Source organism: Odocoileus virginianus, chromosome 14, assembly GCF_023699985.2.
Source record: "Odocoileus virginianus isolate 20LAN1187 ecotype Illinois chromosome 14, Ovbor_1.2, whole genome shotgun sequence".
In the NCBI taxonomy this organism is placed as follows: domain Eukaryota; kingdom Metazoa; phylum Chordata; class Mammalia; order Artiodactyla; family Cervidae; genus Odocoileus; species Odocoileus virginianus.
Window position 1 is genome coordinate 55,475,597 of NC_069687.1, and position 22,045 is coordinate 55,497,641.

Here is a 22,045-nt window from a genome sequence, read left to right on the forward strand (position 1 = left end):
GAACATAATTTTGGAATTTTGCCCAAGAGATTGAGGTTACAATGTAGGGACTTAGAATAAGACTAATTTTTTTTTTAAGAAAAGAAAAATTGGAAAGTTTCACTAGGGAATTGAAATTTGTGGCAATAAAGGCAATTAGAAAATGTTATGACTGAAAAATACAGTAACCAAAATTAGGAACTAGGTGAACAGGTTTGAAACCAGATTAGACACAGTAGAAGACAGTATTCATGAACTAGAAAACAGGTTAAGAGAAAATATCCACACTGAACTAAAGAGAAGTCATATGTATATGTATTTCTACTAGCTAGTGATTTGATGAGAACCATCTTTTTCTATATCCCAATCAGGAATAGGTGATTTATTTTTATTAATTTTTTAATTTTTTTTAAAATTTATTTTTATTAGTTTGAGGCTAATTATTTTACAATATTGTAGTGGTTTTTTGCCATACATTGACATGAATCAGCCATGGATTCACATGTGTTCCTCATCCTGAACCCCCCTCCCACCTCCTTCCCCATCCCATCCCTCTGGGTCATCCCAGTGCACCAGCCCCGAGCACTTGTCTCATGCATCCAACCTGGGCTGGCGATCTGTTTCACACTTGATAATATACATGTTTCGATGCTGTTCTCTCAGACCATCCCACCCTCGCCTTCTCCCATAGAGTCCAAAAGTCTGTTCTATACATCTGTGTCCCTTTTTCTGTCTTGCGTATAGGGTTATCGTTACCATCTTTCTAAATTCCATATATATGCGTTAGTATGTTTATCTTTCTGGCTTACTTCACTCTGTATGACGGGCTTGTTTTATCCATCTCATTAGAACTGATTCAAATGTATTCTTTTTCATGCCTGAGTAATATTCCATTGTACTGATTCAAATGAATTCTTTTTAATGGCTGAGTAGTATTCCATTGTGTATATGTACCACAGCTTCCTCATCCATTCGTCTGCTGATGGGCATCTAGGTTGCTTCCATGTCCTGGCTATTATAAACAGTGCTGTGATGAACATTGGGGTGCATGTATCTCTTTCAGATCTGGTTTCCTCAGTGTGTGTGCCCAGGAGTGGGATTGCTGGGTCATATGGCAATTCTATAGGAATAGGTTTTTTAACACTGCTTATATTTTGCCACTTTGTGTATAAAGTGATATTTTATTGTTATTTTAATTTGCATTTAACTTACTATCAAAACATTTTATTCTTAATTTTCTTTTCCTGCCTGTGTGTTATTTTCTGAGAAATATCTATTCATATATTTGCTGTTATGTCTCTGAGAGTGTATACTAGTCTTATCAATCTGTGTATTTTCTTGTATAGGAGATATAACTTTTCAGTGTCTCCATTACAAACATATTTTTTATATACATAAAATACTTGTGATTAATATGGTATTTTAATTTACAGCAAAACTTCTGGATTCGAATACTGACAATTATATTAAAAGAGTATTTAAAAAAAAATAAAAAATAAAATAAAAAAAAAGAGTATTTAACATGATAAAAATTATCTTTTTCAGTGAAGTCAGAGAAAGACAGATATCATGATATCACATATATGTAGAATCTTAAAAAATTGAATGCTTTAGAGGCAAGCGAACTTACAAATGAACTTATTTACAAAATAGAAATAGCTTCACAGACATAGAAAACAATCTTATAGTTACCAAAGGGGATAGAAGAGGGGTTGGGGATTAATTAGGAGCTTGGGATTAACATATACACACTACTATATGTAAAACAGGTAAACAAGGAGGAGCTCCTGTATAGCACAGGGAACTAAGCTCAATATCTTGTAATAAGTTATAACAGAAAAGAGTCTGAAGGAGAGTACTATATATGTGTATATCTGAATCACTCTGCTGTACACTGGAAGCTAACACAGCATTGTAAATCAGCTGTACTTTTAATAAGAAAATAGCTTTCCCAACATGATTCTATACTACATTCTTAAGTACAGAGTCATTATTTTCTATATTTCAGACTGTCATACATACAAATTTGTGCATGCATGTACTTTATAACTGCCCTTGTAATTTAGCTTCTATGATAAAAGCTGTTGGAGATAACTTTATATTCTCAGTTAAGTTTCTTAATGATTTTCTTTTTGGTCTTGGATTAATTATATAAGCTTACTCTTTGTTTAGAAATTAATGCAATCTGCCTAATTTGCACATTACACATTTATTTAGGTGTAATTAAATAGCTAGTAACTTTCATGCAGTTTTAGATGACACTCTGTTATTGATTCCGGCATGAAAGTATATCTGTGTGAGAGTAGGGGGAGCGTAAGTGTGTTGTTTTTCTCATATAGATCTCAAATTGTTGGATTATGGAAAAATTTTCCATCAATTTCTCCTGTCTTGGTAGAGGAGCTGCAATAGGTGTCACACCTCTATTGTTTCATTGAGGGGAACCGTGTCATCAAAGATGGTTCATCTGGGAATTGCTTGCTTATTTTGGCTGTGCAGACTGGCCATCCTAGTTCTGCCACTTATCACTCCACTTAACCTTAAATAAGTAACCTTTCCAGGTCTTAATTTCATTACCAATGAAATAAGGTTGATGAAAGTATCACCTCATGGAATTAAATGTGATAATGCATGGCAGAGGCTTCCCTGGTGGCTCAGAACTTAATCTATTTGTTTGCAAGACAGGAGACTCAGGTTTGATCGCTGGGTTGGGAAGATTCCCCTGGAGAAGAAAATGGCACCGTACTCCAGTGATACCTGGAGAATTCAGTGGACAGAGGAGCCTAGCAGGCTACAGTCCATGGGCTTGCAAAGAGTCGGACATGACTAAGCGAGTAACACACACAATGCATGTCAGGAACTCACCCAGAGCAAGCACTTATGAATGGAAACTGTAGTTAGCATTTCTGGTAAAACCTGACTGTTCACTTTTTGGTTGAGATATAAAAATCACTCTCTGAGATTAAAGAATGTTTAAAGATTCTTCCTTATGTTCTAAAGTTGTTACCACTTCTAAAAAATGAGCAGTGACTGCAGGGAAGTTCCACATGTCCAAATAGTTCTTGATGTCATTATCTCTTGCAAGCTGTAAAACAACAGCTAAAATATATTTCTATAAAATTAAGAAATTTTATATAAATTTTATATAAAATTAAGGGGATGACAGAAGATGATATGGTTGGATGGCATCACTGACTCAATGGACATAAGTATGAGTAAACTCCGGGAGTTGGTGATGGATAGGGAGGCCTGGCGTGCTGCAGTCCATGGGGTCGCAAAGAGTCGGACACAAATGAGCAACTGAACTGAACTGAAAATTAAGATAGTAACAAATTCCAAGAAGCATATTGGCTTAATAGGATGGCATGGTGAATTCACTTTGTCAAGCTCTGTCTTTAAGCAAAAATTACTACTAATAGTACTTAAAACTTTTTAGTACTTGTTTGAATATTTCCATTCTTTCTTCCGGAACAACTGAAATACAGAGAACAGTGTGTTTACTGAACAGTGCTATCTTTTCCCTGTGGTTGCATTCTGAAGTATTTTGAGGCTATGCTTAGTTCTTATGTTTTTCTTCTTTTTCTCTTTTTAATATTTATTTATTTATTTGGCCACACCAGTGAGGCATTCAGGATCTTTAGTTGAGGCATGCACATTCTTAATTGGGGCATGTGGGATCTAGTTCCCTGACCAGGGATTGAACCTGAGCCCCCTGCATTGGGAGCACTGAGTCTTCACCACTGGACCTTGAGGGAAATCCCTTTTTTTCTTTTTAAAAAATTAAAGTTAGAGCATGATGAATGGTAGAAATGTAAAAATTATTTTGAAGCAGCAAAGGTATGCTTTGCATTCACCAGTCTTGTCTGATAAGTCAGTTTCAGTTTTTGAGGAGCCTGAAGGGTTCTGGTGGTGTTAACTTTACAGATCTTGCATAGATGTTGACATTTTTTAAGGTACAGATAGCCCTCTTCCTACTTTCTGCTCTGTGGTTGTGCATGATTCCTATTTTCAACACATTGCGAGGTATTTTCTGATTTTTCTGTTTAAAAAAAGGTCACAATTCACACTTTATTCTGAATAGCTTTGGTGTAATTACTTGTTTTTTGTATTGCTGTGTATGTTATGTTGCATCTATTTCTAAAATAATGGATTAGTTTGCCCATTAAGAGAGAAAATTATTTCTGAATGACCAATATGATAAGCATAACTTTATTTTGTATAGTTGTTTTCAAGGTTGCAATCACCTACCCATTGGTTGCTCTGAGAGTCTTTAAAATAAAAATGTTCAAAGCCAACTTTGGATTATATCCTTTTGCTAGTTACAAGATCTGTATCATGATAAAAAGGTTAAAACTTGTGTTAAGTTGGTGGTAATTTGGCTTTAATTTGAAACTTTATTTTAGAGTGATAGAATACACTAGAACTTCTTTCTAAATAAAACTGTTTTTTTACAAGAGACATTTGTTAAGCAGCTACCAGAATGTCTGGCCCAATACATCTCAAATCTCCCCTCTCTCTTCTTTTTTCATTGTGTGTATTACGTGTGTACTGTGTTACTTCTGATGCCTCTTTTCCCAGTAGTTATAGAAAAAAACATGAATTTACAGATCTGCTCTGCGCCAGTTTTCTATTGTTGTGTAATAAATTACCATAAACTTAGTGGCTTAAGACAACACTTATTTATTATCTCCTAGTTCCAGACATCAGAAGTGTGGGAAGGGCTCAGCTCTGTTCTCCCAGCTCATGTTGTCAGCAGAATTCAGCTCCTTACAACTGTCGAGCTCACCCTGTTTTCTGTCTTCTCTGGGCTGGGCCAGTGAAACCGCTGTCTGCTGCTTTACTTTCTTTTGAAGGATTTACCTGATTAGGTCAGGCCCACACAGGATCATTTTGTTTTGATGAACTCAGAGCCAGCCAATGGGTAATCAGATCATGGGGATGATATGCCATCATCTTGACAGGTCTGGCCACAGTGAACAGGGGAGGAAGGAATAGTATACATGAGTGTAAGTCACTGGCTTCTGAGAATTCTGCTGCCATATCCTTGGATTTTCAAACTTTTCTCTGAAGAAAGAAATACATGAACATGACTACTTCCTGGTATTGAGGCAGTGTTATGACTTCCGTTTTACCAACAAGTGAAACTCAGACTCACGAGAAACTCACTGACTTAAAGGACCAAACAAAAACCCTTAGAGTCAGAATCTCCATTTTAAGTTGCTTTTTCTTCAACAGCCACAAGTTTTCAAGTGAGCTCTTTTTTAACAGTTCACATTGAGATCACTCATTTGAGACCTCTGAACAAACTTCCCCAGGAAAGCTATGCCAGAAATGATGGGTGAGTTCTTAGGCTGTTCCACACAGTCTGACCCAGCTCCTACTCTCAGGCAAATTGTCTTAGTAGTCCAGAACCCCTCGGGTCCTAATCCTTGAGTCCCATGGAGGCCACCAAGTCCTGTGGGGCCCCACGGTCCTGGCACAGTGCAGCCAGGACTTCTGTGACGAGGGTCCCCAAGGCCTGGGCCCCCAAGATAGAGCAGGAGAAGATGCTGTCCATCAGCTCTCTCTGTGTCTGCTGGCAGGTAGGTGGGGACAGCAGTAATAGCTGCTTCTGTTGTCATAGGAAAAGCCTCCAGTATTGAGTATTGGAGCCATATTTAGCTTATCAATTTGGTAATTAGGTTACAGCTTCCCAGGTGGCTCAGAGGTAAAGAATCTGCCTGCCAATGCAGGAGACAAAAGAAATGTGAGTTTGGTCCTTGGGTGGGGAAGATCCCCTGGTGTAGGAAATGGCAACCCACTCCAGTATTATTGCCTGGAAAATTCCATGGACAGAGGAGCCTGGCAGGCTACAGTCTGTGGGTTTGCAAAGAGTCAGACACAACTGCACACACACAATTATGTTATACTCTATATAGAATCTTGTTAGTTGAATTATCTTTTGCATAGAATCAGTTACTGAGTGAGGTCAGGCTTTTAAATGGGACCATTAAACTTGTGCAATAGCTTATGTGTAAAACTGCTTGACAGTCATTTCTACTGTTTGTTTTTCGTTAGCCATCTTGTTTTGGATCTGTATAGAAAGATGGCTTAGGATACTGATACTAAACTGATATTTGCATGTTAGAATCATTTCAAAATAACGCACCCTCTCTTTCTTCTTCCCATCTTGAGCTCTATCACGTTCTTCCTGTCTTTAAAACATATTTGAGGAAAGAGAGAGAAACATGAATGATTCCCAGGGAATCCCCACAGGAAGGAGGAACCATTCTCAGCCTGAAATTATTGAAGAGAACTGAAGTGAGGCCCATGACCAGAATACAGGAGGAACTGTGTGAGTGAAGGTCAGCTCAAAGGTGACTCAAAAGTGGAATGAGAGGAAGGAATATCTGGTTTTATTTTTCTATAGATCTTTTTGTTGCCTTGCCTTTAGTTTTATGGCTCAATGTCATGTTTTGTGACTTAGAGGAAATTATTGGACTTTGTGGATCTTCAGAACAAAGTGTTGATATTTGCCTACATTTAAACTTTTTTTTTTATCCTAAATTTTGCTTTCTTTTCATTCACTGCCTCAGGTAAAATAAATAAATAAATGAATTCTATTCCCTTTTGATCTTCATTTCAGGTTATTCAAAATGTATGGCTGACAGCCTTCAAAGGAATAATGCAGGCATTGGATGTTTTATTCAGTGTATTGCCGCTCTGCCCTTTGGTGCAGCTATTCAAATTGCTAAGGAAGTGCCTGAAAGGTTGTCATGGATTTTGCCAGCGGTAAATAACAAGTTATAATATATATGGCAAATGTTCTAGGTGTATTGGAAATTATGGTTGCAGCATCCCTTTCATGGAAGTTTGTTTGTTTTCCATGTAATACTCAAAGTTCAGTCTACATTCTTTAGTTAGATTCAGGTCTTGTCTCACATGTAATGTGTGGAGTAAAAATAATTTAGAATGCAGTTACAAGTAGGAAACACATAAAAGCACACAGTAACTTTTTAAGCAGATTGTTTCTTTAATAATTCCATGCCGTTGGGACAAATGACAGTCCCTTTTTATGCCCTCTCCCTTTAAGATGTCCATTTGCTTTGGCGTTGGCTGTAGTGAAACCTTCCGCAGATCATTACCTTAGTGCCCCTAATGAAATGTAAATAAAATGAATGATTGCAGCTTGATTATGGAGCCAGTATTTATGAGGCTCCTGGTATGGTAACTTGCTGCATAAATTTAAGTATGTGAGTAAATTCTCTCAGGGACAGTCAACGTGAGAGTATTTTTCCTTCCTGTTTTTTACGATGTACTAATTCTTTTCACCTCTGATTTCTTTATTGTTGTTTCTGCCTTGGAAGAAGTAGGACCCTGGAAAATGGACATATTTTTTTTTCTTGATGACTTTTATTATGGTCCCTGTAGGGCTTGAACCAGACCTGAGTTTCAGCCTGATCCTGATCTGTCAAAGGAACATTAAAATAAGGGAACACAGCTTTTCTTTTTAATTCCTGTACCATATTCCATCTCCACATGAGGGGGAAAAAATGCACGAGCAATTCTTTTTTCTGTCTTTTAACACATAAAATTTCAGTCTATACGTTCATGGAGATCACAAAGGAATGGATTAATACTATTCTCTGTTTACTTAGGTATTTCAAGTATTTTAAGTTTTCTACTTTGCCATCTAGATTACTGGAAGCAAACCTCCATCTCACTTTACTCTCAGGATCATTTTCACTGCAGTCTTTTCTTTCTAGAAGAATGGGACAGTCTCTTCCCTCCTGTAACGCTTGTCCATTCTGCAAAGCGTTTTCTCTGTCAGGAAACAGAATGAGCCATAAAGATTGTACCAACCAGGCTCATACCCCACAGGAAAGGAAAATTGAATTTTAATTTGGATTTGAGAGGATGGGTACGTTTTTAACAAAATATTTATTTATTTATTTGGCTGTGCCAGGACTTATTTGTCACATGCAGAGTCTTTAGTTGTGGCATGTGAACTCTTAGTTGTGGCATGTAAGGTCTCATGCCCTGACCAGGGATCAAACCCAGGCCCCCTGCATTAGGAGTACAGAGTCTTAGCCACTGAACCACCCAGGAAGTCTCTCATGGGTACATTGTGTGTCTTTGTATTGGTTCTCAAGAATTCAGCTCTTTTAGAGGCAACAACCTGTGATGTGAGGAGGCAGCTGGGGCTGAAATTGGCAAAGATGCATTAACATTCATTTCATCACGCTGTGCTCGGTGTGTGCTCACTCGTGTCCCACGCTTTGCGGCCCCATGGACTGTAGCCCACTAGACTCCTCTGCCCATGCAGTTTTCCAGTCAAGAACACTGGAGTGGGGGTGCCATTTCCTCCTCCAGGGGATCTCCCTGATCCAGGGATCGAACCCACGTCTTTTGCGTCTCCTGCATTGGCAGGCAGATTCTTTACAAGTAGGCCACCTGGTAAGTCCATGTTGTGCTATTTGGGGACTTAAAAAATTTTTTTCTCCCATGCAAGATACGTAGGAAAATAGAGCATCTAGATGACAGACTTCTCACATGAAGTGACTGTCCCTCTCACCCACAAGGCAGGTGTCACAGGTGTCATCCATTCTGAGCACCTCATTTGTAAAGAAGGGGGTGGGGTGATGAAGGGGTCTATTGGCTTATAGGACTTAAACCTGCTCAGAGACTGAGTTCCCAAGTTGGCTGAGCAGATAGAAAAGGAAAGGTAAAGATGAAAACCCATGTCAGTGTCTGATTTGGATTATTTGTCTCAGAACCAAAGACTGAGTTCTGTTATCATGTGAGCATGATAAGAGAGGTATATAATATGATTCCAAGTTTGGGGTTACCTGGAAAGGGGTAGGGCATTAGTGATAGTCACATAAAAATTCTCTCATATGAGCAGAGATTCCTCTCGAGCAGTTCTCTGCTATTTGGCATGACAGAATTATTAAAAATGTGTGGCTTTATACTTTTCCTTACCCACTCCAGTATTCTTGGGCTCCCCTGATGGCTCAGCTGGTAAAGACTCTGCCTGCAATGTGGGAGACCTGGGTTCAATTCCTGGGCTGGGAAGATCTCCTGGAGAAGAGATAGGCTATCCACTCCAGTATTCTGGCCTGGAGAGTTCCATGGACTGTTTAGTCCATGAGGTCGCAAAGAGGTGGACATGACTGAGTGGCTTTCACTTTCACTTTTCTTCTGATACCCAGGTCCTTTTTGTTCCCTCTGTCCATCACTGCTGCCTGTCCCGGCTAGCCACCTCAGGCTCCAGTGCAGATTCCAGGTTACAAGACTATTATTGCTGTTTATAGTTGATGCCATCTGTATCACTGGCTTGGATGAACTTGAATGGTTAGTTCAAGTTGGCATGCTAGATTTCTCAAGATAGCCCCAGAGTGATTCTGATAGTTCTAGTCAAGAATGATAGCTAAGCCTTCTAGAAATAATCTCCCGGTTGAATTTGATGTCTTAATGCCTGTGACTATACTTTCAGTTATCTTTGTTATCTATGCATTGTCAAATATTTATTGAGTGCCTTCTATGTGTGAACACTGTGCTAAATAAATACTTAGTATGAAATAGTGGACAGAAAAGGCATGACCCCTGCCCTTATGGGGTTTACATTAATATTTATTATTTAAATTTTACTCTGTAATAAGTGTTCTGAAGGAAAAGAACAGAATGACCTCGGTGAAGATAACTGTGGATCTAATTTAGATCAAAAGGGCAGAGGAGACCTTTTTGAGCAAGTAGTTTAAGTTGAGGTGACTATTTTAACTTAGCACATTAGCAGAAAGGCATTTTTTTCTACGATAAATTTGAGTTGTTTTCCCTTTTTTTTACCATAGGGTTCTTTGTAACCAATTTTCTCTTAAGAACCAGCTTTACCATTTCTAAGAGAAAAACAGTTTCATTGTAACCAATTTTCTCTTACCATAGGGTTCTTAAAGCAGTTGAAATCATAGATCCTTCATATATATTTAATCTTACAGTACTAACCAAATAATACACTTATGATGTCACCAAAAAATGAATAAATAAAATAATTCAAACTGTATAAAATGTTTATAAATAATAATCCATATGAAGGGAAAGAATATTGGGGACAAACAATAAATACTGTGATAAAATAGTTGAACGTGGAAATAATGAGGGTTGGGACTGGAGATAATTAACTTATTTTGGAAATAGGAAAGGTCTGAGTTCAGACAACAAATTTCAGTAACTATGGTGTGTCAGAATGTGTGCTGGGAGACGAGATACTTTGTCAAACTGCACGAGTAAATCATTTAGTTCAGAAACAATGTCCTAAAGTAATCCTAAAAACCAAAAATGTTCAGTACACTGGTCTAAGAGGCACTTGCTTTTGGAGAGGGAGCAGATGTTTTAACACAATGTTGTTAATATTAGGTCAAGAAAATAAGAAGTTAGTTGGGATTTGAATGGATCTCTGTTAAATGTTATATGCTATAAATGTAGACTCTTGTCTTCCCACTGCATTCTGCAATACTTAAGGAACATTCATCAAATCGATCCTTCATTAGACTACAGAAAGCAATCTCAATAAATTATGCAAAGCGGACCGTTAAAGGTCCTTTTCTTCCTAGCTGGGTGACCTTGGACAAGTTAATTATTACTTCTTGGCCTCCTTTCTTCATTCGTAAAATGGGGGTAAGAATGCCTATAGGTTCAAATTTATGAAATTGACATGAGCACTACATGTTAGATAACTTTATAGTATAATATTAGAAATTCACAACATTTTTCGAAGGTTTTGAGGATAATGTTCTCCAAAATAAAATTTGGAGGAGAAGGAAAGAGTGGATTTCTTGCTTTGCCAAGCAAAGCGGGAACGCAGTAGGCTGGCACCTCAAGAACTGCAGAAAATTCTTAAAGAGTTGGAAATAGCAGACCACTTTACCTGCCTCCTGAGAAACCTGTATACAGGTTAAGAAACAACAGTTAGAACAACAAATTGGTTCAAAAGTGGGAAAAGATTATGTCAAGGCTGTGTATTGTCACCTTGCTATTTAATGTATGTTCAGAGTACATCATGCAAAATGCCAGACTGGATGAAGCACAAGCTAGAATTAAGATCGCAAGGAGAAATATCAATAACCTCAGATATGCAGATGATACCACTGTAATGGCAGAAAGATAAGAGGAACTAAAGAGCCTCTAGATGAGAGTTAAAGAGGAGAGTGAAAAAGCTAGCTTAAAACTTAACATTCAAAAAAGTAAGATCATGGCATTTGGTCCTATCACTTCATGGCAAATAAAAGGGGAAAAGGTGGAAACAGTGACATATTTCCTCTTCTTGGGCTCTAAAATCACTGTAGATGGTGACTGCAGCTATGAAATTAGAAGACACTTGCATCTTGGAAAGAAAGCTATGACAGACCTTGACAGCATGTTAAAAAGAAAAGACACCACTTTGCTGATAACGGTTCACATAGTCAAAGCTATGGTCTTTCCAGTAGTCATGTATGGATGTTGGAGTGTAAAGAAAGCTCAGCACTGAAAGAATTGATGCTTTTGAATTATGGTGCTGGAGAAGACTTTTGAGAGTCCTTTGGATGGCAAGGTGATCAAACCATTCAATCCTAAAGGAAATTAACCCTCAATATTCTTTGGAAGGACTGATGCTGAAACTGAAGCTCCAATATTTTGGCCACCTGAGGGAAAGAGCCAATGGGAAACACCCTGATTCTGGGAAAGATTGAGGGCAGGAGGAGAAGCAGATGACAGAGACTGAGATGGCTGGACAGCATCACCGATTTAATGGATATGAGCTTGAGCAAACTCAGGGAGATAGTGAAGGACAGGGAAGCCTGGTGAGCTGTAGTCCACAATGCAGAGTTGGACGTGACTTTGCGACTGAACAACAACAAATAAAATTTGACTAAAAGAAAAGCATAAAAAGTACAGTTAGAAATTCTTTAGGGGATAATAGTAATGATCAACCAAAATATTGCAAATTTAAAAATTCAAGTTCTGCTCAAGAGAAAATCAATAGTTAGAAATGTTTCTCTCCATATTTCTATAGATTGTATTTTGTGTTTTTGGGTAACTCATCTTCATGTATATACCTCAGCAATATATTCTTGCAAAATACATTAATCTTTGCTTTTATAAGATGCATATTTCAACAATTCCTAGTGTTCTAAAACAGGTGCCATATTTGCATTGAAAGATGATAATTTTCAATGGAAGAAATGGGAATTGGAGAAGGATTTTCAGATTAAAAAAAAAGTGATATTAGTGTTTCAGCCTGTATTCTCTGTTTGGTTTTCTTCTTTGGATTCATGATACCATGCAGACCCAGCTTATTTGTCCCTGTCGACAGCTAAAAAAAGGAAAGAAAAACTGACTGTAAAGGAGATAAGATAGGATATACTCTTTTAAAAACTTTGTAAAATACACATCGATGAGAATGGAAAATATCACATTAACAACATGTAATTCTCTTTATGTTGCTTGCCCAGTTGAAATAGATATTGTCTATCTTTTTCAAATAAGATGCTTGAAGTTCAAGCAGATATTGTGACCACAAAGCCAACATTAGTCTTTCCAGGCTTTAATTTCACCTCTTGTATTATTTAGCAGAACTTGGAATATCAGAATGACAATCAGTATAACCGCTGTTGTTAGGGCAAGCAAGTTTGAGCCAGCTTGTCCTACCTCCCCCCTTCCGTTTTCATTCCCTTCTTCCCCTAAAAGGTAGCCAACAAAACCTTTTCCATAAAATTCTATTTTTAAACCAAGTATACACTTTATAATAAAACTATGAAATACTAATTTTCTTTATTATTTCCAGTATTGCACATATAATAGGTATTCAGTATACGTTTGTCAAAGGAATGATAGCCGTCAAGCATGCAATATAAAGAAATGGCATTTGTTTTTCCATTGCTCTACTTGTCTCCGTTGTGTGCACTGTGATGGAGACATGTAATTTTGGTGTTTTTGTTACCATGACTTCAAACTGCAGAGCAACACATGCATTTGGGTCATCTGTTACGCATTGTCAGATCATCATAACATTTCATAATAACTAAAGGATATGCTTGACTTGGAATTATGCAAGATATGTTGGGAGCAGAAATTTCAGAGAGAGGAGCATTTTTAAAGAAGACTGTAGCTCTTCAGTGACAATGCAAATATGTGTGTCTCTTCTTTATATGTTGTCTTCCCCAGGTTTCAGAACCTGGTGTCCATAAATGTGAATGATAACATTCCCCTAAAAGAGCTTAACTGTTATATATGGCCCGTTGTCTTTAAAATTTACTGATGACCATCTGAATTTTCACTTCTTTCTTTTAAGTGGTTTTGAATTTACCATTGCCCCTCTTTTTATTTAAAAAGTAAGATTTTTCTTTGATTTGTCAGTCTTCATGTTACCTCTTTTAGGTCTCTCTAGATTTTGCATCTATTATTTATAAAAGTTTTCACAAAGCTCCAGCTGTGGAAAATCAGTTGCGTAATTCACACTGTGAAATTTTTTTTTAAATATTAAAAATTAGACACCATTAGGGTAAGCCATTGAAGAAGGCCTTTCTCTAATGAGGAACTCTGCTAATGTGAGATGAGCTCTTGAAAGATGTTGGTGTGGCTATTAATGGGTCAGGCCACAAGTGATTAAGCAGTTCACAAAAATAGAAAATAGTAAGAATAGTGCTGTCTACTCCATATCCCTGATAATCTAGCCCAACAGGAGATAACCATGGCATTGCTGAGTGTGGAGACTGAAGAGGTCTTTTTTCAGTTATCACCTCCAGAAAGTACTTTGTGACTCTTTTCCCCAAATCATGTGTCATTTAATATTTTTGTTTGCTGACCATTTTTGACAGTTTATCTGTCCAAAAGTAGAGTTTATTAGCTTACCTTTTGGGTTACCTATCCAGAGTATATCTGATTTTATGCAATATATTTTTCAAAATTCTGTTGAAAATCAATTTTTAATATGAATTAAATATGTTGAATATCTTAACTAGAAAAATGTCTGGAATTATTTTGTCAAGTGACTCAATATTTATACTTTATGATCTGGAAAAGTGTTGTGTACTTTATTTAGTTAAAAAGAACACAGTAGTTGGAGTCAGAAAAATCCAATTTAGAATCCTGACTCAGTCACTTCCTAACTATATAATGTTGGGTGAGTAATTAATTAATTTGGTTCCAGATAATGCCATCAAATTTGCCCCCTTTACTTTATCATTCTGTATTTTCTGAATATTTGGTTTCATATTTTCCCATGGATTTATCCTTTTATTCTGTTTTCTATTTTCTTTAGTTCTGACTTAATGTTCTTTTACTTGTGTGTGTATACTTTTTTACTTTGCTTCATTTGTAATTTACTAAATAGTGAGTAGTATATTCTTATATATTGCCCCAAATCCTGCATGGAATGATGAAGAGTATGAATAACTTTTTGAAAAAGAGGGAGTATGTTAAAGAAGTGTGTGGTGGTGGTGGTTTAGTTAATAAGTTGTGTCTGTCTCTTGCGACCCCATGGGCTGTAGCCGGCCAGGCTCCTCTGTCCGTAGGATTTTCCAGGCGAGAATACTGGATTGGATTGCCATTTCCTTCTCCAGGGGATCTTCCTGACCCAGGGATCGAACCCAGGTCTCCTGCACTGCAAGCAGATTCTTTACCGACTAAGCTACTAGGGAAGCCCAAAAGAGAAGTGTGTGAGAAAACTGAGAAAGATTTTTGTTTTAACAGGAGATGCAACTTTTTTGTCCGTTTGTGACTGTCTTATAGTCACTTGGCATCGTATCTTCAAGGTTTATCCATGTTATAGCATATATCAAAATGTCCTTCTCTTTTAAGACTGAATAGCCTTCCATTCCATCCATCTATTGTATTTGGCTTATCTGTTCGTCCGTTGATGGACACCTCCATCTTTCTGCCGAAGACTGGTCTGTATGCTCTGTAGGTCTGCTGCATGACTATTTTCTTGGGGTTCCCCCTTATCGTCATTACCCTCCTCCTGATAATTCACTTTACTTCTTTCTATGTACTGTACTTTCCTTGGTCTCATGCATTTCTCGTAAGTGGCTCACTTCATTATTTAGGTGGAGCATATCCCCTAGTAGTTTCTTGAGAAAAGGTGTACTGGTGATTAATTTGATACCTTAAATGTCTTGAGATATCTTTAGCAAACTATGTAGGTGTTGGTTCTAAGCCTTCTCTATTAAGAAAGGGTTTTATTTTATTTGGGGAAGGAAGAAGAACAGGAGAGGGCACGAGAAGGGGAAGGGAGAAAGAGTGGAAGATGCTTCTGTTTGATCTTTCCTCATCTTGTGCCCCTAGGAGGTGCCCCTATCTCAGCCACCTTACTTCTTTAGAGTCTTGCCCATAGGACGCACGTGATATATGTCCTTCAGGGAATGGACGCATGGCACTTCCATGTTACCTGGTTTATGAAGTGATGGAGAATCGCTTTGAAATCATTTACTGACTTCTCGAAAAGGCCTGCTTGAAAAACCAATACTCATCATTAAAGATATCACTAAAATTAAAAGCCAGTTCTTCATCTTCATGGTGTATACAACATAAAACTGATTCCTCCTTTAATTTATATTCTATCCTTCATCCTGTTTTGCTAAATGATAAAATCCTTAAGAATCAAGCTTGTATATGATTCATCCTTACATCCCACACAGTGCTATGTTTTATATAAATGCTCAACGAATGTTTATGGTGTTACTATAATCAGGCACATGGCCCTCTTTAAGGCTATTAAATGAGCCAGCCTGTCCCAGCTTCAGAGACTTTGCGATTGCTATTCTCTCTGCCTGTGGTACTCTTTTCCTGACTCAAGAGCTCGTTCCTTGTCATCCTGCGAATGAAGCTTGTACATCTCTGAGTCTTCCTGGTCCCAGTATGAAAGCAGTGTCTGCTCCCTGAGTCCCCGATCATCGTGTCACCTGTGAGGACCCCTACCCAGTACCCATCCTTATCAGAAATAATCTTAGTTATATCCTTTTTCAGTTTCCCCAACTTAAATGGACTCCATAGACGGATCTTTCTGTCTCATCCACTCCTACATCTCTCATACCTAGAACAAGGACTGCTGAAAAAAATTTTGAAGGTTTTTAATTTTTATTTTTTATTGAAATGTAGTTGATTTACAATGTTTCAGGTACACAGTAAAGTGATTATAAATGATACCAGCTAATGAGAGGGTGAAAATGTTAATAGTGTGGTCTAACTATTATTGGATTATGGGTTGCAAAAGAAGAGATCAGACACACACACATACACACACACACCCCTTTTTGAAACATTTCCCTCAACCATGCCCACCTTTTAAGAATATATAAATAATTGAACATTCAGGGAGAGTGATGCTGATTTTCACTCTTGCCTTGGGGTTTTGTATCTTTCTTGTGGAAGCCTTGAGTCTAGAGAGACAAAAAATGAGAAAATATTGGATTGGGGAGATCTGCACCTTGAATTTCGTCTAAGAAGTCAAACCCTCCTGTGTAAATCCTGTCTGCCTGTGTGCCTCAGGTCAATGTGCCTGGCTGGGTGCGTGTGCGCCCCTTCGCTCATGGCCCCGGTGCCCCCATGGAGCTCATTTGCCTATATTTTGGGTTGTCTTGTTTGCAGATTTTGGTTTGGTTACTGCTCCGGTAAGCAGGATGGGAGAATTACATACACTTAGGTTAGTATTATTGCTGAGAGAGGAAATATTGACTGAGAAATGAAACAATAAGACTGCTGTCTTCCCCCCACACCCCCAAGCTTAGTACAATGAAATCAGAAGCAAAATATTTGAAACTGGTTAATGATGCTGAGGGTCCTGCAAAAACTGACACTTGATTTTACAGCTGGGTTCCTCGAGTAGCATTGTTGATTTGGGGTGGGTAGTTCTTTGTTGTGGGGGCTGTCTAGTGCATTGTGGGGTGCTCAGCAACATCCCTGATCTCTGCCCAGGTATGACAACGGAAAATGTCTCCAGACTTTGCTGGACCTGGTTGAGAACTATTACTCTAGAGAATACATAGAAGAACCCTGACTTAAGCCATGCCACTGGGTTTGTTCAAATCCATATTGCCACCATTAATGTGACTGCACAGTGATCTTGTCTCATCAGAAGAGGAGGGTGCTTAACTCCAGCCTCTGTGCATGTCTTCTCAGTGATCCCAAAGTAGTTTAAACCAGTGTTTCCCCACCTACGCACCTCCCGTCAAAACGCAGCACACTAGTCTCCTGTGACCTTGGTTTTCTCCACACCCACGTGTGAGCTGGTCTTTGATGTGTGCCTTCCGGTCAGTAGGGGCTTTTCTGGGTCTTCATGTGATAAATGAACATGTCCCAGTTCTCTAGTCTCTTGAAGACAACTCTCTGAGGTCTTCATTCTGACATGTAGATTCCAACAATTAATGTTGTAGAAATCTATAGTTATGAGAAAGAAGAGGCCGAGTCTCTTTGGTTGGCGGTTGTAGCTATATAGGGAGGGACATTTATTCAGCCTTCAGGAGATAGGTATTGGAAACCTGTGTGAGCTGTTCTTGGCGCTGGAGATATGCACAACCTACTTACCTTCTTGGCGCCTCCCTGCATAGGGGAAGACAGTCAGTCAGTCAATAAGTACCAATAACATCAAATGATGATAAGTGCAGAGGAGAAAAAGACATCAGGTTGATGAGGAAGCACGAGGTGCGGGGAAGACTTCTTGTTTCAAATAGGCAGGATATCTGGACATCTCAGATGAAAGAGATCAGGCAGTGGAAATAGTGCAAAGGTTCTGGGGTAGGAGTGTTCCTGGTGCATGTGAAGAGCAGCCAGGAATGAGCATGGGAGTGGTAGGAGAGGAGGCCAGGGAGATGGGCCTGTACATGTCACATGGATCTTTGCAGTCCTCGTACAAACTCTTCTTCAATTTTTGTTGCAGAAAATTTCAGGTGTGTGCTAAACAGAACAGTATAATGAACCCCCTATCTACCTATCACCCAGGCCTATCAAATATTTATTCAGAGTCACTTTTCTTTTTTTCTTTTCTTCTTTTTTTAAAAACACTTTTTTCTTTATTTATTTGGCTGGTCAGTTCTTGGTTGTAGCATGTGGGGTTAGTTGCCCCATAGCATGTAGGATCTTAGTTTCCTGACCAGGAATTGAACCCACATCCTCTGTGTTGGAAGGCAGGTCCTCAACCATTAGACCACCAGGGAAGTTCCTACTTTTCTCTCATATATTTTACTCTCTCTCTAGGTTAACCTGAAGCAAAGCCTAGACATTTTATCTGTGAATATTTGGGGGTATATCTCTAGAAGGTGAGAAATGAAAAATGATTGATTCCAATATTATATTTAAAGACAACTTACTAGTATTAACAAATGCCCACTATGTGTGTACATATTTGTGGGAGGGGAGTCTATTACAGTAATTATTTTCTAAATGTTTGATTATATGTTTGATATTAGGACCCGAAAGTGTTTATATGTTGCAATTAGTCAATATGTCTCAAGTCTTTTTTAAGGTTGAGATTCTTTTTCCATTTTTTTTTTTCTTTCTACTGTTGCTTTGAAAATGTTTAAGGGATCAGATCATTTGTTCTGGCTTTCACAGTGTAGCTTATGCTGATCATATTTCTGTGGTATTATTACGTTCCTTTGTCACTATGTTTCCTGTAAAATGGCATTTTGATGTAGAGGCTCGGTTGTATCCAGGAGTGATGTGGCTTTGTTTGATGAGAAGACTTCAGATGTGTTATATCAAGCAGCACGTAGTATCCAGCTATCTCTTAGTGATGTCAGCAGTTATCATTGATTATGACCTAGATCTGTTGATTTGTTGGGGGTTGAAAAATGGCAGTAATCTCATGTTGCCATTCATTCTGTATTTACCACTTGGAACATGTCTATGTAGAAATTTTGCATCTGTGAGGTTCTATTCTTAAGGAAAGCAGGATAAGTGCTTGATTTTTCCCCTTTACCAGTTTTTAAAAGCAATGGGATAGTGTTCTAACATCTTCCAAAGATGACCCTGGCTGGCTGGCCTCCTTCCTTTTTTCCTTCCTCTCCTGTCTCCTTGAACTCATAGTTTCAAACTTTGGATACATTTTAACATATTGCTATTGTCACTCCTCCTGATGCTCAGCTGTCCCATTCTTTGGCCAAGTTTGCTAGGTTTGGGGCTTTTATTTGGAATAAGAAGGAAACTAGTGAAGAATTTTGAGCAGAGGAATGATGCATTCTGAAAATTAGCATCTTAGAGTCTGTGTGGCCAGTGAAGTGTAGGAGGGTGGCAGGGAGAAAGTAGAGAATTCAGTTAGAAGGAAATGACAATGACCTAGTCAGGACACAGTATATCTTTTTTTCCCCCATTTATTTTTATTAGTTGGAGGCTAATTACTTTACAATATTGTAGTGGGTTTTTCCATACATTGACATGAATCAGCCATGGATTTACATGTGTTCCCCATCCTGAACCCCCCTCCCACCTCTCTCCGCATCCCATCCCTCTGGGTCTTCCCAGTGCACCAGCCCCGAGCACTTGTCTCATGCATCCAACCTGGACACAGTATATCTGGAATCAAGGTGTTCGGGGTGGAAAAATGGTGAGATTCTGGATATTTTACATTGCAAAAAAGTATCCTGAGGATAGAATGGGGAGCAAAGTTGATCCTTCCTCTTTTGTATTCCATTGTATTTTCATTATTTCTTGTTGTTTTATGCTTTTATGCTACTTATGGTTATTAGTTTACACTTTGATGTGCCTCCTTGCAGTACAACCAGTGAGTATTCTCTGTGTGGATATGTTGCCTCTAACAGGGAGGAGGGTTGGTTAGTTCTGTGAGCTCACAGAGGAGAAGTAACATTAACAAATGCCCCCAGAGCAAGTTGGCAGATTAGGATGTAGAGAAAGGTTCGGGGAAGATCATGTGGACTTTTCTCTAGTCCACGTGCACCTTAGTAGGCTTGTAAACAGATGATCCTCTAGATGGTGCATAGCCGAGTGTAACATTGTAAAAGTGAGGGGAAAAAAGAGGTGGGAAGCATCCCAGAGCCTGAGCGTGGCAAAGTGAGAAGCAGGCTGGATTTCAGCCTTGACTTCCCTTCCTGCCCAGCACCCTTGTGCAGGGCACAACCTGAACAGCTGCACACGACACCCCTACTCTGAAGGCCCCTGGGGCAGGAATCAACACAACCGAATCTCATCCCAGTTCCACCACCAGCTGTGAGCCCTCAGCTTCCTCATCTGTTAAAAGAGGGAGCTTGACTTCATGGCCTTTAAAATGTAACCCCTTGAGCACAGTTGTTTTTACCATAGTGGTGAAACAGCCATGACTTGCTAAAGTAAAATACCCAGACTTGCTAAAGTAAAATCCTGATTTGTCCTAGTATTTCTTCTCAACAAACCAATGGTTGCCAGTTTGTAAAACATGTTAAAATTTGCATTAGAGAATGTGAGTGAGATGTTCTTCATGCCCAGCAATGGAGGTACACTTAGTCCCAAGTTATGAATACTGTGAAAAATTCTGCTCCTTGAATAAATACAGGATGAAACTTCCAGGTTTCCAGAATATATGTTCTCTGTTTCTTTCCTTATTCGTATTTGATTGCTCTTGTTAACGTACTTAGCACTGTACTGTTCTTAAAAATCAGTTTTCCAAAATGAAAATCCAGGCTCCCATCTCTTGTGTCTCCAGTTGGTATTTTCCCAGTTGTAGGGTTTGCCTGTTCGCACAAGTCTTTGCCTCACAGCAGAGTTCAACTTCCCCCAAATTAAGGCAGTTAGTTTATTCCTCTTTCTGATGATTGCCATATATAGAAAAAAATCTAATTATTTTCATTGGGCAACCGTTCCCCGTGTCTTTCTTGTGGAACATGACTGATTTTGTTAACTCCACCAGGGGAAGAATAAGCAGAACTTCCTGCGGGTGGCCAAATTCTATTCAAGAGCATCCCCAGGAGGCAGGGAATAGTTGAGGTTTGCTGAAATAAACTCTTTTATAAGTATGATGCTGTTGCTTTGTTATTATTTTTTCCAGTCTGCATGGTGAAGAGGACTTTTCATTTCACTGAGGTGAAAACTGGGTCTGTGAGAGGAGCGACTTTCTTTGAAAAAAAAAAAAAAATCAGAAACCAATTACTTGATATGCAGAGCCAAAAGCCTCATTCCCTTAACGAAATCAGTGCAGTGTGCACTGTCGTTAACCTGAGGAAAGCGGCTGACATCTCTTGATTACCGCTGGAGGTGGAAGGACCGAAACTTGCAGGATCCCCCTCCCCCTCGAGAGAAGGTTAGACCAGCCCTTTCTAGAGGTTCATTTCGGCTCTCTGTCATCGCCGGGACGCTGGCAGGGAATGCGTGTCATGGTTACAAGAGAGTGTGGTAACATATAACAACCATGAAAGCCCAGCGGGAAAGGCTACAGATTCCGGGGCTGACCTTGGAGTAAGTATTGTCTCTCTTTAGTATTTTAATGCTTTCTGCATGGCACTCGCTTTCCTGCGACCAATAGCTCTTTAGCATTTGTTTGTACTGACAGCCTCAGAGCACTGCAGTGTGAGCTGGAAGGAACCTGTCTTAAATGTATGGCATTTGATTTCAGCCTATGTGGAAGCCCCGACCCAGCATTTTGCATTGCAGTCAGAGGAAAAGCGCTGCTGCATATTTAAAGTTACTAAACCTCAGTGCTGGAAACATCTTAACAGCTCATTGTGAAAGAATGTATCAGCAGGCCGTGGTGTGTCTTTTTTTTTTTTTTTTCTTCTCTCTTACTGTTTGTTTATCCCCATGCTGCCTTGTTCTAAAGAAGGGCCTCTGTTTGGCTTGGATACCAGAAGACAGTACAATGGATAAGAGTGCAGGAGAAGGGTTATTTGTCACACTCATTAGAGGTGATCCCTGCTTTATCTGTGCAGCAGAATATTAATGAACTGTAGTACATTTTGCGTCCTTCTGCAGAGTCTCCGGCCACCTCACGTGGTGTGTTTACCTAGTTGGGCTCTGTGTTTGCTTACCTTTTTTTTTTTTTTTTTAACCCATTAACACATCTGACTTGCCTTCTGATTTGATGCAGCCATGTAAAATGCCCACATCTAATTTGTGGCGCAGAAGTTAAACATCT

The 22,045-nt window shown here is 38.9% G+C and overlaps 1 protein-coding gene across 13 annotated transcripts in view; it reads left to right on the plus strand.

Annotated features, from left to right (window-relative positions):
• MAST4 (microtubule associated serine/threonine kinase family member 4) overlaps positions 1-22,045 on the plus strand; it is a 610,376-nt gene that overhangs the window by 366,179 nt on the left and 222,152 nt on the right. For 2 of the 13 annotated variants that reach the window (XM_020878298.2, XM_020878300.2), the window contains exon 1: positions 20,541-21,369. The exons of the other annotated variants lie outside the window; for them this stretch is intronic. In XM_020878298.2, the coding sequence (XP_020733957.2) occupies positions 21,323-21,369 (47 nt within the window). In that variant the 5' untranslated portion in view covers positions 20,541-21,322. Of the gene's footprint in view, positions 1-20,540; positions 21,370-22,045 lie in introns of those variants that run through there. 13 annotated transcript variants of the gene reach the window in all.